The 16,387-nt window shown below is 36.0% G+C and overlaps 1 protein-coding gene across 1 annotated transcript; it reads right to left on the reverse strand.

Moving 5' to 3' along the window:
* Positions 1 to 3,639: 3,639 nt before the first annotated feature.
* Positions 3,640 to 14,375, reverse strand: LOC101291737 (alpha-glucosidase YihQ-like). The gene is made up of 8 exons (XM_004303545.1): positions 13,582 to 14,375; positions 13,371 to 13,503; positions 9,039 to 9,254; positions 8,656 to 8,811; positions 8,216 to 8,468; positions 7,006 to 7,403; positions 4,207 to 4,323; positions 3,640 to 4,121 (listed from the first exon to the last, which is right to left on the reverse strand). The coding sequence occupies exons 1-8, from the start codon at positions 14,373 to 14,375 to the stop codon at positions 3,789 to 3,791; spliced, it is 2,400 nt and encodes a 799-aa protein (XP_004303593.1). The 3' UTR covers positions 3,640 to 3,788.
* Between the last annotated feature and the right edge of the window lie 2,012 nt (positions 14,376 to 16,387).

A 16,387-nucleotide genomic window follows, 5' to 3' on the forward strand; every position in this document is an offset into this window, starting at 1 on the left:
ATATGAGACAATTAAGACATAATATTAAGGAAAAACATTTGAACAAAAACACTAGAGTATGTTTGGATGATAGAAAGACGAAATTTAATTAAAAGTGAGGATTTATTCATAATTCCTAAAAGCCAATCATCTCATTTGATATTATCAAATAGGAAATTTTAAATTTCTCTAGCAGTGTGTTTGGATGAGGGAAAACGTGAGGGAACTTAAATAAAAATAGGGATTTCTTAATTCCTTAGGTCTCTTTCCGGTGTTGGATTTTTTTCCTATGGAATTAGCAATTTTCATGAAAAAATAAACGTGGAATTTGACAGCTTAAATTCCTGACTTGAATTCCTCATAAAATATGTGTCATTTGTCAATTCATTTAACTAAGATTAGTCTAAGGGCTAGTTTGCTATTGTTGTGACTTTAAAAAAAAAAAAAAAAATTCTGATTCTGCTGTACTGCGAAAATAATCAATTGTGAATCAAAATGATTTTGTGTTTGGTAAATATTAGTTCTAAAACTGCTACAAAGTTAAAATATATTAATTTCTAGTGTTTTTATGACAGCTGCTTCTAAAAGTAACATCCAGGTTACTTCTAAAAGTAACATCTAAGTTACTTCTAAAAGCTGCTGGCAGTGACCTGTAATTTTTAAAAAAAGAGCTGATTTTCTTTGATTTACCAAACACTATAAAATCTAAAAATTTGGATAGAAGTTGGTTTTTTTAAAAGCGAATCTATACCAAACGGAGCCTAAATATTGTCATTTCCAAACAATGGAATTTAATTAAAGAAATTTTAATTCATGAAATTGTAATTCTTATGATTTTGAAATTTCTATGGAAATTGAAATTATTTTATCCAAACACAACGTAGAAGAAAGAAAAAGATTTTTTTGTTCAAATTTCTCACTTGAATTTCCCTTAACATAGTTGTTCTTTTGAAATTCATGAGGTGCGTAAGTCTTTTCTTTTCTAATATTTTATTCTATCCTAAATTTTCTTAATCTTGAAGGCTTGAGAGCAGCTGTACCAGCCCTTTATTAAAATAAAAAAACAGAAAAAATGTTCTTAATCCATTACACATTCCAAATTCCAGATTTTTTTTTTTTTTTTTTAAAATGAGGAGTCGATTCATTAATCAACCGCCAAAATTTAGGCAAGAGACTAACTACACACCATGAATGAGATCGTTGGCGCCTTGGCGGGTGAACAACTAGACGACCCAAACCCCAAACATGCATGCTAGCTCATTGCAAACCAATTTAGCTCATATAAAGCAATCCTATTACAAACTAATGTAACTGCACTTCCTAAGACTATTTTATGCATCTATACCCTACGTGTCATAAACACGTAATTGTGGCACATGTAAGGTACAAACTATCTTAGAAGACAAACAAAGCTACCCTTTTTTTTTGGTCGATACAAATAAAGCTACCCTAGTATGCATTAGGCTTGGAAATTAAAAATAAAAACATGAACCCAGGCCCAAAAAGAGCCCATACCCAATTGCTAAGGGCACCCAAGGAGATGGGTACCCTAGCTTTTGACTTGCTGTCGTCGCTGCAATCACCTTAGGCGGACGACCTTGATCCCATTGAACCACCGTCAATATCACCACACTCAAACCAGTAATAACATATGGCCCTGACTTTTCGATGACAACCATAAACCAAGTAGAGATCGCCTCACGATCTCCCATTTATAAGAAGAGACTTATGCCACTAGACTAAATGGTACTGGCCAATAATCTTCAAATTTTGACATGTCTATTGAAGCAGAAATTTGTCAAAATATGACATTAACACATCATATATCAAATTTGAATATGACACAAACAATTTGACATCTCCGATGGAGATGCTCTGAGCAATTCACAATTGAATGCACGTGCGTGGCTTAAAAATTTACATATTTCGACTATTGAAGGCCAACAAACTAAAGAGTCAAGATGTGAACAAAATTGAGTCAAGCAACCCTTAAATAAAGGAATCCCTTGCACTAATTTGAATGCCCTGGTTTTCATAAATCATACACAATTGTTAAAATTCCGTCTAATTTGGAGGTTAAACGGTAACATCAAATCTTAGAAAAAATGTCCTAAAAGGCGATTTATGTTATTATAAGACTATTTTAGCCTTTTTAGTGAGTTATGAAGTCAAAATTAACGTTCGAATTAGACGAAATTTCAACAATTTGCATGATTTATGAAAACTGAAAACTTCAGGGGGTAAATTTTCAAAATTAAAAATATGGGAGTGAAACGATGTTAACCATAAACCTTAGGTGTGTAAACTGAAATTAATCCTTTTTTTTATGTAATTTGCTTTCCAATGCATACATGTTTTTCTCGATAGACAAAGGAAAAAAGTACAAACGGTTGGAGAACTGGTTATAAGCTTTTCCTAGTTAAGGCATGAGTCTCCTTCTAAAAATATGTTGGTTTTGTTGTGTGTGTGTGTGTGTGTGTGTGACAATTTGAGCGAATATGTTAGGTAGTATTTTAGCTAGCTGTTCTCATTAAAAATAAAAAATAAAATAAAACTTAGAAAGATGTTGACCCACGTAGCTGCTATTTAAACAGTTGCATTGCTTGGCGAAGATTATTTATGAAAAATAATATTTTTATAGTGGTGCTACTTACACAAATTTTTTTAATTAATACACCCCATTTATGATGAAAACCAATAACGAAGCAAGTAAGTGTGTGGATAGCAAACTTTATGATAGATTCTCATCATAGATAGGGTGTGTGAATAACAAAATAAGGTGTGTGAATAACATCATACTACATTTTCTTTTTCATTTCAATCCTTTGCTGAGTAATTTTATTCACAAATTACAACTTTATTAATACACACCTCTCCAAATTTTTTTGCCACAGTTTCTCAAATTTTTCCACTTTTATCCTTCTCTCACCTCGTCTGCATTTTACTCTTTGCACTTGCAATAAGGCCTTGATCCTCTCTCCCTCCCTCCAGAGCTCTATCTTCCCTCTCTCTCCTCTATTTCGTAGGTCTAATCTTATTAGTTTGAAAAAATTATGATCTACAAATTCAATTGACAAGCCATGTATCAGAAAAGACCCGATAAATTTTAGATAAAATAAATCTAAATATTTGAAGCAGCACGTATTTGTAAGTTTCAAGACTTTTTGCCTATTCGATCAACATTTTGAAGCTTCTTGTATATATCAACAGCATAAAGAGCTCTAAGAAGACGATTATGGATTCTCGTGCTTGAATTCAAAATAGAGTTTTTTGTATTTTTTAATCATGCATCTATGCCCCAAAATAGCTAGCTATAATTGATGATCAATATCACTGATGTTAGTGATGTATATGAGCACCATGGCCATTATATGATCACCAGCGGCCGAAGAAATTGGAGAACTTTGTAGTTTTTTTTTTCAACGTCAGAAAGGGATATAATAGTGATTTAAAAATTTACAAAAAAAATGGGATGTGTATATAGAAATTAGGAATATGTTAATAAAATTTCTCTTCTTTGCTCCCTCCATCTCTCCCTCCCTAATCCATACATGTTACATTTTCTTTTCATTTTAATTCTTTGCTCCCTCCCTCACTCTCTAATCCATACATGTTACCCCGAAGTCCCGAACTACTATTACCTGTTGGAAAATAAACCTTCACAAGAATGGCAGTAACTCACATTGTGCAGATGTTCAAAGCATCTGTCAGCAATCCCTTCAACAATTGCCAAAAATAAGGGAACCTTTACTAGAAAGGCATTATATAAACGCTAAAAACCATATAATCTGAATGGCCTGACTTTTTCCTCAAAGAATTTTCAAATCTCTAAGATTTTTCAAAAACGTCTCTCCAACAATGGAACCAGTCTTAAAAAATACAGCAGGATAACCAATTTGAGCTTCTACTATGGTTTCAAAACCCTCTTCAGTAAACTGCTTTCCAGTCCATACATGTTGCCAAGAACTATTACCAGTTGGAAAATAAGCCTTCACATTGTTCATACCTTTGTCCAGGACAGGCACCACCAAAATCTCAGTACCGATCAAGAACTGCTGGTAACTCAAATTATGAACATGTTCATCATTAGGGTAATGCAGAAATAAGTGCCGGCATACAGGCAGACCTCTATGAGTCGCTTCCTATAATGCAAGGAAGAAGTTTGTCATATTTTCTACGGAAATCCAAGGCAGTAATGGAATTGTATACAAGAATTTCAGGGTTTACCTTGACGAGCTGAATTCTATAGAACTTCCAAGCTTTATAGACTTTAGCAAATCGTGCAAAATGAGCTAGAGTTCTCTCATTTGAGTAGAATTGACTGTTGCAAGATGGTTTGTTTCCCTAGTTTGCAGAACAGAGATAGTTAGATCAGCAAATGATAAATAAAACCATACATGTTTTTGCGGTACAAAAACATTGAATAAAATTATTAGACAAACCTTCATTCTCTATCGGCATTGCATACTTGTTTTTATCTTAAGAGTATGTTGTGAAGATATCACAGCTCTGAAGTAAACTATTCTACGTACTTGCCAATCGATTAAAGCATCAAGGTTATACTTTTTACCCTTCTTACTGTAGTGACCGGATTTTTTATTTCAATTTCATTGTAATAGTTTCGAATTTAATGAAGGGTCAATTTGTGAAAATACTTGTTCGGACTCTTAACGTCGAAGTTTCAGAATTTAAATTATCAAAGTCTTTCGATCTTTACTGCTCAAAGTTGACTTTCAGAAAATACTTGTAGAACTCGGCCGATACGAGTCCGTAGACACGCGACATGTGTAAAAGGGACGTCTTACCGAAAAGTTGTAATCAAACGAAGTTAGATTTCCATTTTTGGTAAAAGGTATAAATAGAAAGTGAATCAGAGAAACCCAAAAATTTTGGAGAGACTTTCTCTCTCTTTGCCCGACGCCGCACCTCGACCTCCGCCTTCGCCAGTTCGTAACTCCACCGTCCAGCCACCAAAAAAGACGCCGTCGGTCCCTATAGGTTCGCACGGACCTCCCCTACACAACCGTACTAGTCTTCAAGGCTGACGACCAAACGTAGGTGGCGCAGCCAGACCCGAAGTCACTACCGCTGCGTCATCGATCAGAATCGCCGTTTAGACGACGACGAGGTACAACATCAGGTGAGTTTTGCTCGCCTTTTTCGTCTGTGTGTGGTTGTGCAAACCAAACAACTTAATTTTGAGTTTTCAAAACCTTGAATTTCATATTTGAAGCTCAAGCTTGTGGCGGCTGTTTGGGGCAGTACAAGGCCGAATCGAGCTTAGTCTCAGGTATAAAAAGTGTTCCTTTTGCTGTGATCTACAAGTTTGCTGTTGGGAGTTTGCTCAGATTTTGAGTTTGGTGGGGCGGCACGTGAGGCCCACTCGCCTTCACCTGTGGTGGCGCATCTAGCAGGGTGTGTAGGTTCGGTTGCAAGGGTTAGCTAGTTCATGTTGTTATGAGCATGGTGATATATTATAAGACTAGGTTGAGATCATGTAATGCATATTAGGTGGAGCTACTTCGATGTGGTGTGAGGTTGTTGAGTGTGTGAATTCGAATGTATGAGCCGTAATTGGCAGTTACGAGAGGTATTGTTTGGGTGATCGACGACCTTGGGAGGTCTCGAAGGAAGGTTTCCCCTTCTTTGGGCAAGCCTTCGGGTAAAAGTTTGGGTTAAAGGGGTGCGATGATATTTTTTTTCGAGTAGTTACTAAGGTTAAAATTTTTGTTAATTAGGTGACTTATGAAGTTGATTTTGAGCTTAGCTCTTGTGTTGTGAAGACGCAGCGGGATTTTTAAGGTGAGTAAATCTCACCAAGGTTCACATTTGGACCAATTAATTTTATGGTCATTTTGATGTTGTGTTGATCTTTTAAAGAAAAATGATTTTTGTTTTAAAATATCTTAATCGTCAACGGCTCATGGGTAAGTAAAACAAGTTTTCTTATTTAAAATGTTTTTTCCCAAGGTTCTCGTGACCATAACTTTAGTTGGTTCTTGATAGATTATTTTTGTGAAAATATCTACGTATGTGCATATAAGTTTGTGGAATGTGTATATTGAGATAATATGTTTATTGAGTTGTTGTTGATGTTACTGCCTTATTATGAAATGTTGTTTAGACAGTCATACCGGGAACCAAGTCTTTAGTCGGGTGATTGGTTACAATTAGGATAAAGCTCTAGTCCGTCTGTCAATTTATGTCATAAGAGGTACATGTTAGGTATCTGGGACTTGTGGATACTCATGGATACATGTGTTTCGTTGTATGCTATAAGAGGTACCTTATAGGTATCTGAGACTCATGGATACATATGTTTTGTTGTATGTCATTAGAGGTACCTTGTAGGTATATGTGACTCATGGATATGTGTGTTCGTTGTATGTCATGGGAGGTACCTTATGGGTATATGGGACTCATGGATACACGTTTATTTTTAAGAGTGTTGGGTACGTGCTTCATTGTGAGAGGAGCAAGTGGATAATCTTCATGTGGAATTATTAAGCATTTTTCTACTATTTCATGTATTAATAATAATTGTTGTAAATGTGTTGAGTTAGTAGTTTAAGATTTACTTATACGAGCTTTTTAGCTTACCGGGTTTGCTGTTTACAACCCATGCACCAATTCATAGTGTAAAGATTAGACCTGCACGTAATGATCAACAGACTTGAGATGGAGACACTTGTGATCATTTTATTTAGTAGTCGGACTTTTGTTACTGAAATTTGTCGCATTGTATTAAACTCTTAGTGAGCGTTTTCATTTCACTTGACTTTCCAAGTTGATGTAAACGAAGTTGTGTAATATTTGACTCAGGGTTTAGCTTATATGATATGTTGGTCATTGAGTTTTGTATTTTAAAGTTAACAACAGGACCTTGGGTTATTTTTGAGAATTATCATGTCCAAATTTTTGAAAATTATTTCTTTGAAAATTGGGGTGCGACACTTTACCATCATTGATTATGAATCATGATAATGATTATGCCCATGTATTTCAGGTTGCAGATGTTAAACTTACTTCATGTGTTCGGAAAACAGTGGTGAAAGCATTCAGTTCCATCCATCGCAAAAGCAACTCTTCACTTCTTTGATACTTGATGAAAGGCAAATTTACAGCACAGTACCCTCCAATATCACTGTGATTGAAAGCGTACCCTGACATTCCACTGCTGAGTAGACCAACAACAGCACTCTTTATTCCGTCATGAATCTGCCAACTTACCATCTGATCTCCTTCCCAAAATAGCATTCCCCATCTGGGGCTATCTCTGAAACCAGCCCTCATGAAAAACACCAAGGTCTCTTGTGGATCTTTCTCCTTTCCCACGCGGTTAGCTTTCCATTCTTCCACAAACTCTCTATTTAATTGGGCCCATAGCTCTGGGTACTTGTTGTGTGCTGAAATAGGATCTTCACCTGAACCGAAGGATCAAAATCCTTATCCAAATTTTTTAATGAAAAATGACTTGCAAAGGACTGAATGAAAAAGTTTGCCTCCAATGTCATTCTGAACAAACATTTTATAGTTCTATGTTTCTAACTTCTAGGTGACTGAATGAAACACCATTTTCAATTTCTGTTTTTTGTTGGTATAAAGGTTGGCTGCAAGCATCCAAAATGTCAATGCTTGCCTTTTTCTTTGATAGCATAAATCTACTAAACCCTAGTCTTCTAGCCTTGTATGTTTATCAACCAAAAAAAAAGCCTTGTATGTCAGGATATTTTTTTACTACTAAAGTAATTGAAATAATATTCGGATTAAATACTTGTGACATCTTAAACTTTACCACTAAAAACAGTTTTATCCCCCAGTTTTCAAATTTAATCGGTATAACCTTACTCATTTCTCGACACTTATGTCCATTGCTTCAGTTGACAGTTAGAAAAGTCCGTTCAAGTTACCAAAATGATTAAAATGCCCCTAGTCTAAATCTAAGTTTCCTATTCCCTCTTTACCGAAAAAAAAAAAAAAAAAAATTAAGTGTTCTCTCCATTCTTCCTCAGCCAAAAGAAAAAGAAAAAGACGAAGGGGAGAGAAAATGAAAAAGAATTGACTTTTGACGGGGGAATATTCAAAATTTTAACGTCCAATGTTTGCCTCGGATCACAGGGTGTCACAAGTATTTAATCCTAATAATAATAATTCACTCTAGGATCACAGAACTCAGCATGACTGAGGTCATTAGAGGACCCTTTAGGGAATCAAGTTGACTAGTTGAGGTTCTAACCTGAATAGAGGGTGGCATCCACAGGCAGGCCTTCACCGAAATCAGCCATCCATCCTCTGACTCCATCATCAACCATTTCCTGAAGAATCTGCTTGAACCAGTTTCCAGTATCTGGATGTGTCAAGTCCAACATTCCTACATCAAAAGCTGTATTTGGAACCATATAAGGTTCTCCTTGCTTGTCTTTCACTAATATGTTCAACTTCTTTGCTTCCTCAAAGAGGTTTCTCCTTCTGTTTGGCTTTTCATGACACTGAAATAAGTATCAGCACAGATGGTTCTATGAGAGACATTGCCATTCATTTCACTCAGTTGAGAAAACCAAATGACTGCACATACCCGTTTGCCTTTTGAATCTAAGGTGATTAGTGAAAATGAGTGATTGTGGGAGTTGTAACAGAAAGTTTATACAGGAACTAGTTATTAAAGAAGTTATATACCGGAACGAGACATGGGTTGCAGTACGTCATCACTTTAATATGCTGAGCACTAAGTTCTTTAATCAGTTGCTTCCATCCTGTATATCTTGTTGAATCTACTTCCCAATTCCACCAGAGCTGTGATCCAACCAAGGTTTCTCTCTGGCCCACCCAATCCTGTGAAAGAAGTACGACAGGGGCTAAAAACCGAGTTCTAGTCTTTCAGTTTACTTGAAAAAAACTCGGGGGACATAATTACAAACAGTCTTTAGTTGCTCAAAGCTTATACGAACATGAAGAATTGCAAATATGGTTGGATCTAATCAAGTAAGAAACAAAAAAAAAACATGTAAACAATGGTCCATATGTAACATATATCTTTTGGGTGCACGGGATGGACGTACCTGCAACCAAAATGCTGATACTGGAGCATTGTAACTCTTAAGCTCATTCCAAATACGACGTACAGATTCTGTGCCCCCCTGCATGCCAACAACAGCTCCAGAAATGATCCAGTCAGGAAGTTTAGGAGGTCTCCCAATGGTTTCAGTGAAACATTCAATGAGCTCAGTTGGTGAGTTTCCATGCAATATCCGTCCTTCTACTGAATTTTTATGTATCTGCAAGCACCAGTGTACACAAAATGGAAAACTGCACGTTTGAGATAGTGAATGAGCTGAGCCAGTAAAAATATGGCTATTTTTTTTTTTTTGTGTATAAGAAACTGAACGTTACTGAATAGATGAAAAGATAAGATATTCACAAAGGCCAAAGCTCTTAAATACACCAGCAAAAAAATAAATAAAATTAACACCAAACAAGAAGACATAGCATACCAACTGCTTGATTCCAATCTATGAAAACAGCAAAACATGAGCTATTCCTATATAGAAGATTCAAAGGTTTGTCAGAACCAGAGTCTGCCACAAGACATCAATCCAATCCTAGTGGCAAATCACTCTTACTACACTACCTAGTTTCTGGTCTTATGATGCTTCCAAGTACCGTTCAACACCTGCAAGACAACCTATGCTTAGTAGGAAAAAAGAACTTCAGACCATGGTTAATTAATAAACTAAAAGAAGTGTGTTAGAAGTTGTATGTTCACATGATGTTATATTCACTCTCTATATACAAAATCTACTTAACAATTTTCACTTTCCTCGTTCATTTATCAACTTGTGTTCTCTCTAGCATACGAGGGTATTTTCCCAAAACATATGATGGGGTTTTCTATGTCCAATAATTTCCACTGGTGTTGACCCAGGTTTACATTGACTCCACAATTCACATTTTCATGACTTTCGTCCAAAAGTGATAAATATACAACATGTCATAATAGATGTTAAATAAATTGAAACACCAATCAATTCAATGGTTTCCCCATATCCCCTACCTCGATTCTGAAGCTATTGCAAGTAGGTAAGCTTCAGTATCCAATTAATCAATGCCTCAATTAAGCTTGTACTTGTCTAGTACACAGTACAAGCTATGCCTCTCATTGGACAAAGAAAAAAAAAATACACAACTCATATAGTAGAACCTCTCTAAATTGCCAAGATTTAATGTCTCCTTTCATATGAACTCGGTAAAATGAAAATAATGAAATCAAACTGATCACTGCACCCAAATACAAATCGGAAGTTCATATAAAACCTTATTTGTAAAGCAGCTATACATTACCTAAATATATTGGTTCCCTTCCAGAGTGGGACACCGCTTAATAAAGTGTGGTGCTCCTCATTTCGCTTACTTTTGTCACATTTTCACATCTTCACCGTTCAGTGTCTAGAACATAGTATGTAGATAATTCCTGCAAAGTTTCATTAGCTGACATAGATGTTATGGGTCGGATTTTTTATTTCGTTCATGTCTAAATATGGGAATTTATCTCAATTTGGAGATCATTTGAGCTTCCATAATTGTGATTTACACGAACGGTTCCGTTTGGACAGATGTTGTTCAGTTGATTCATTTAATCTAACTCGGTACCCAAATGATCTCCAAATTGGATGAAACTTTGCATGAATGATCTACACACTATAGACATTGAACGGTGGAGATGTGAAAATGTGACCTAAAAGTGAGCGAAATGAGTTAGCACCACATTTTAATTTCAAAGCGGTGTCCCGCTCTGGAAGGGAACTGTGTGTGTGTGTATACTTACGAAGTCAATAATACTTGTCAAACAAAACCATTTACACATTAGTATATCTATGATAGATCCGGATTTCAAATAAACATGGAAGACCAATTTAAACAAGTCAAAAGAATGACAATGAAATTCAAAACTGATCATATGTATAATTTCCTGCACCTTTTCCCCAATATAGGTTTCAACTCTGAATTTTCCAAGCGAGCACATTAAAAGATTCAGATTGATCAAGCAAACAATATGAACTAGCATCACTCTTTGAATGATTGAGTTGAACTCCAATTTCCACTATAACATGAAAACAATATATGTATAAGTTTATTCAAGTAACAGCACTGAATTAAGTTTGTAACTAATAAGAGCAGCTTCACTGATGAAGCACTTGTAATACATAAATGTCTGTTTCTCATCTTCGGTCTAAAGATACACATGCATTATATATATGCACCACCCTATATATAAGCTGTTGTAATTATAGCATAACAGGGGTTATGTAAACAAAGATTGCATATCTGGTAGCTCAGATATACAATATATAAAGTGCTGCAGCTTAACTAAAGAATACGAATAATCAAAATAGGGGTTCAATTGAGAAACCCAATTATGAAAGAAACAGAACATGAAAATTTAGATTTCATATAATAGCCGGTATCAAAACTTATCTAAATCAAATTGTATAAAAGAATTTAAAAAACTCACCCATTGTAAACTCATGAACTTTGTAGTAATAAAATTGGACCAAGAGTTTTGCTCAAACATAACCAAGAGAAAAACAGAGAGGTACAGGGAAGAAAACCATCTACAATCACAAAGATGATAAAAATATGAAAGAGCAATTTGGAAAAGTCGGTATTTGGAAGCAAGAGCAGTCAATTTTGTAAAGAAAAAGAGAAGAAACGATAAGGATGATACAAACATAGCTGCTGATAATATTGACTCAGGGGTAGCCGTTTTGACAAGATTGGTATCACTGTCTAAGAGGAAGATAATAGGATAAGGAGAACAGGTATATGTCATTCAAACTTCACAGAAAGAGATCAAACTTTTAGGCTGTGTTCAAATTAAAAGAAACGACAGACCAGCAACAAGATGTGTAAAAGCTTATTTGATTGGAGTCATTGTAATAAAAACTATTACTAATTTGAATACAGGTCTTTACAGTATCTTGCATTGATACGGGTGCATCCTAGCCTTTTAGGGATTAGCCGATTCCTTCTCCAAGTTAGTTAAGGAAATAGCTTTTCTAGTTTGTTAGGGGAATAGTTTTCCAACTTAGTTTGGGATTAGTTGTCTAACTTAGTTAGGGAGTACTCTCCAAGTTAGATAAGGATTTATAGAGATTTAGACTCTATAAATAGAGGTGTCTAGCTCAGTTCTAGATACAAGAGTGAAACAGAGACAACATCTGTTTAGACTAGAGCGAAACAGAGAGACAGACCTGTTTAGAGTTATTGTGAGGGAAGGAATCAGACAATAAACATTGTACCTTTGCACAATAACAAGAGAAGATATATTTCTTCGAACCTACATTCCTTGTGTGTTTCAGTACTATTAATAATTCCGCTATTAGTAGTATCCGCCTAGTAATCTGTATCATGCATACAAGTAGGTCACAGAATTTGCTATCAAGTCCTAGCTCACATTACATTCCATAAACACCCTTTTCCAGAGAGCTAAACAAGCAGAAATGATTGACACTCTCAGTTGCCTCTTGCAAGTAGTAATCTGTATCATGCATACAAGTAGGTCACAGAATTTGCTATCAAGTCCTAGCTCACATTACATTCCATAAACACCCTTTTCCAGAGAGCTAAACAAGCAGAAATGATTGACACTCTCAGTTGCCTCTTGCAAGTTATACACAGCTTAGGGGAGAAAAAACCAAAAGGTTTCTCCTTTGAAGCAAATCACAACTATGTAATAATCTTCCCTTGTGTACTACTCCAATTCAACACCCAAACAGTAGGAGGACCTTAGGCTTCCTACTTACAAAATAACAATTGAGCTGAGGAGGTTAAGGGTTATGCATGAATTGCTAAGATTTAAATAAATATAAAACTAAAATTTATATAAAAGAAAATCAGTCCCAGAGTTCACCTTTACTTATCTTGTCTTGATCACACTTAAGCTAAGAATATAAGCACCAATACTCTCCCAACTTCCAGATCATTCAGCTACCGTCTAAACCCAAAATCACTCTACGGAAACCACAACCATTTGTACATTGCATACTCGCATAGCATTGTACGGTTATGATACACTGATAATCTATATGGGAGAGAGGATATGAAAGGCAAAAGGTTATATCCCCAACTACCTATATTCCAAGCATCACTTAATCTGAGCTCATGCTGCCTCTTTATCCAGTTTAAACACTCATGTACTTATGGCTCACTAATGATTCTAATGTGAATAAAAATACATAGATCTCTCTTTGCTACCTTTTGCACCCAAACTCAATCTCAAGTTCTCAACCATACAGTTCCCACATTCTTGGGTGTAAATATAATTCTGAAGAATCCAAATAAAAACTAAATAGCATTCTGACAGAGTGAAAGATGCCATAGTTATTGAAAAGTACCTGTATCTGAACTCTGTCATGTTGTGTTAGATCAAATGCGCAATAATTATATCCTTCAAGGTAAAGAGATTTCATCTTTGAAGTCATATAGAATGGGGAAGGAGCATAGGTTGTACTCCAATCACCCCCAGCCCTGCAAAGTAGGAAGAAATCAAAACTATATGTTCTGCCAATATCTCATGACTAATTGGAGATAGAGATAGACAGATACCTGTAACTGATTAAGTTAGCTGCAAAGGTGATAGGCTGATCCCCTCTCCCAATACCCTGTTCCTGAACAAGAATGGGCACCCTTTTGCCCTTAAAATCCATATAAGAGAATTGCTCCCCGAACCCATAAAACCTCTCCGTTTCTTCACTTGAATACGTCAGGCACACCCTGTTGAATTCTTTGAATTGTTGAGCCTCTCTGGGCCTCGTGAAGGACCAAACCCACCTAAGCCTTGTTCTAAAAGGAAATTCAAAGTTGGGTGTTCCAAGCTTCACTTGGAACCCAATTTGGTGGCTGCATTTCTGTTCAAACAAAACCCAGTACTTTGCACAAGTACAAGTAGAAGGTCCCGTATTGAAAACCCAGCCAGTTACAAGGACAAGAGGGAATTGGGTACCTTGAGAATATGAAGAAGAAGAAGAAGCATGATCAAACTGAGTTATATCTTGAATGGTTTGGTGATGACAAACCAGATCAACACTCGTGTCATGGATCACGAAAGAACCCCTGCTTTCTTCCACCCGTGTTTGAGCCACCGCTGCAGAGACAAAGGCTTGACCGGGAATGGTGGACCATATGGATCTATTGGGCTGCGATCGATGTGAAATGGAAAGAGACCCGCCCTCGCTGCTGTTCCAAGAGACCTCGAAATCGTTTCCGATTGGAAAACGCTGGGGAATTAAAGAGGAATTGAAGAGGAGCTTTCCTTGGATGAGCGGGAGAGATATAGGTGCCCCAGGGAAAGGATTGTTCAAATGTTTGTGGTGCTTTTTGCTGATCTTCAGGCTGCTCATTTTTCTTCTCTTTCTTGTCAGTTGTCACCAATTTAACATAAATATACTATTTTTTCTTTTGTTTCTTTCTTCTATAATGAATCTTGACTACCTTGATGTAGCTATTCATTGTAGTGCATCTCGTCTTGTTTCTGCATAGAGGTTCCCTCGAGTGCACCTGGACACTTGATGCCTGCATCGGGAAAAAAAAAAATTATCATTTTCTGGAAGAGAAAACACCAAACATTCTAAAACTGTTCCTAAATGAGCAGGCATTTCCAAGTTGGATTCCATCGTCGTTAGTTAAGCTACATCTTAATTTGTTCTACCTGGGGGTGGTAGGGCAGTGGAATTGGCAAAGATTAGATGCAGCCCGGTTCAAATATCGCACTCTTTACATACCAATCGATATCAGTGTCACCATTTGATGCAGAAAGAGGCATGTTGTTGCAGTGGACTAATTAATTTGCTAAAAATAACACTCAATTAACCTTCTTGTGTAATTGTAGTATCGTTCAAGCCGGGGATTGAGATTTGAGAGTACTTTTACAATTTACAAAACATAAGAAAACAAAAGGTGTTAGTACTAGAAATAATGAAAACGAAAACAAGTAATATGGGTGTGTTCTGATTATAAATAAGAAAAAACAAAGAAATAAAATAAAGCAAATCAAGTTAAATTTGGGAAAGGAAAATGCTTGAGACACAAAAAAGTTATCCCAAATATTAATACCAAATGATGTGGCACTTGCCTATCATCAATTTTCCTACTAATTAGGTGATGATATGGATATCATAGTATTTGTACCTAAAAAAAATGAATAAAAAGATAAGAATATATTTGTACCTAAAGAAGAATGAATAAAAATATATTAACCTAAATTTCTTCTTTAATAGAAAAAAAAATATATCTTCTTCTTTTAAGTTGTTGAGCATCATTTCAAATTCTACAGTGTTCCTGATGGGAGCCAACCAAAATTTTGTTTCTCTTTCTCATACCCCCCTCTCTTCGCAAAACTATTCTTCTAACATCTAAACTGAAGGATTGAATTAAAGAACAATATATAGGATTCTCATTTTGCTATACTTATACTGCAATTCATTACTTTTTGTCATTGTTAACTTATAATTAAAATTTTGTCATTGTTAAGTTATATACAAAGATAAAAAGAAGGTACATCAACACACACTACAACAAACATAGTCATTTCCAAGGGTGAGATTTGGTCGGAAAAAGCCGTTTGCCGTTGGAAATGACATTTTCCGACAAACAAAGGCCGTCGGTAGTTGTCAGAAAAAGTCTTTTTCCGATGAACCCTCAGAAAAAGTCATTATTTCCAACAAAGTTTTATGGTCGCAAATATGTTTTTAGTAATCAGAAATGCCTAGTTTGCCGACCAATGTTGCCCGTCGGAAAAAATTTGTAGGAAGTAATTATATTAATTAATATTTTTTTGGTAACAAATATTATAGCAATTTATTAATTAATTAGTTTTTTTGTTAAATTTTTTTTTAATAAATGTATTTTCTTTCTTTTATTTTTATTTCCGTTTTTGTTGTTCTCCACCCTAAACCACCGCACGACGCCACTACCAAAACCATAACTCATTCACCAAAATAACACCGAGCCGCTCCACCATTGAGCTCACCCCACAAAATAACACCGACCACCACCACCAAAACCCCAGATCTGACCCAAACCGGAAAAGCATTCAACCCAAACCTCCACCATCGTCGTCGTCGACTAACCACCAATAACAACAAATTCATCAACAAACAACTCCAGATCTGAAAAAATCTCTAGAAACGGTCCTAAAAAAGAACCTCAAATTCTATGCAACTCGAATGAACAATAAACTAGAAGAAGATATGGACCCAGATAGAGAGAGGCGGAAATGGGGGAGAGGAGGTAGTGAGTCGGGGAGAGGAGAACCCAGATCGATTTGAGGAGTTAGGAGAGGGAGGGGGCAGAAGAGAGGGAGAGGAGGACTTTAGAGAAAGAGAGGGAGTGGGTTTGTTTCGGTGGAAGAGAA

The sequence above is a fragment of the Fragaria vesca genome, linkage group LG6 (assembly GCF_000184155.1).
Source record: "Fragaria vesca subsp. vesca linkage group LG6, FraVesHawaii_1.0, whole genome shotgun sequence".
Classification (NCBI taxonomy): domain Eukaryota; kingdom Viridiplantae; phylum Streptophyta; class Magnoliopsida; order Rosales; family Rosaceae; genus Fragaria; species Fragaria vesca.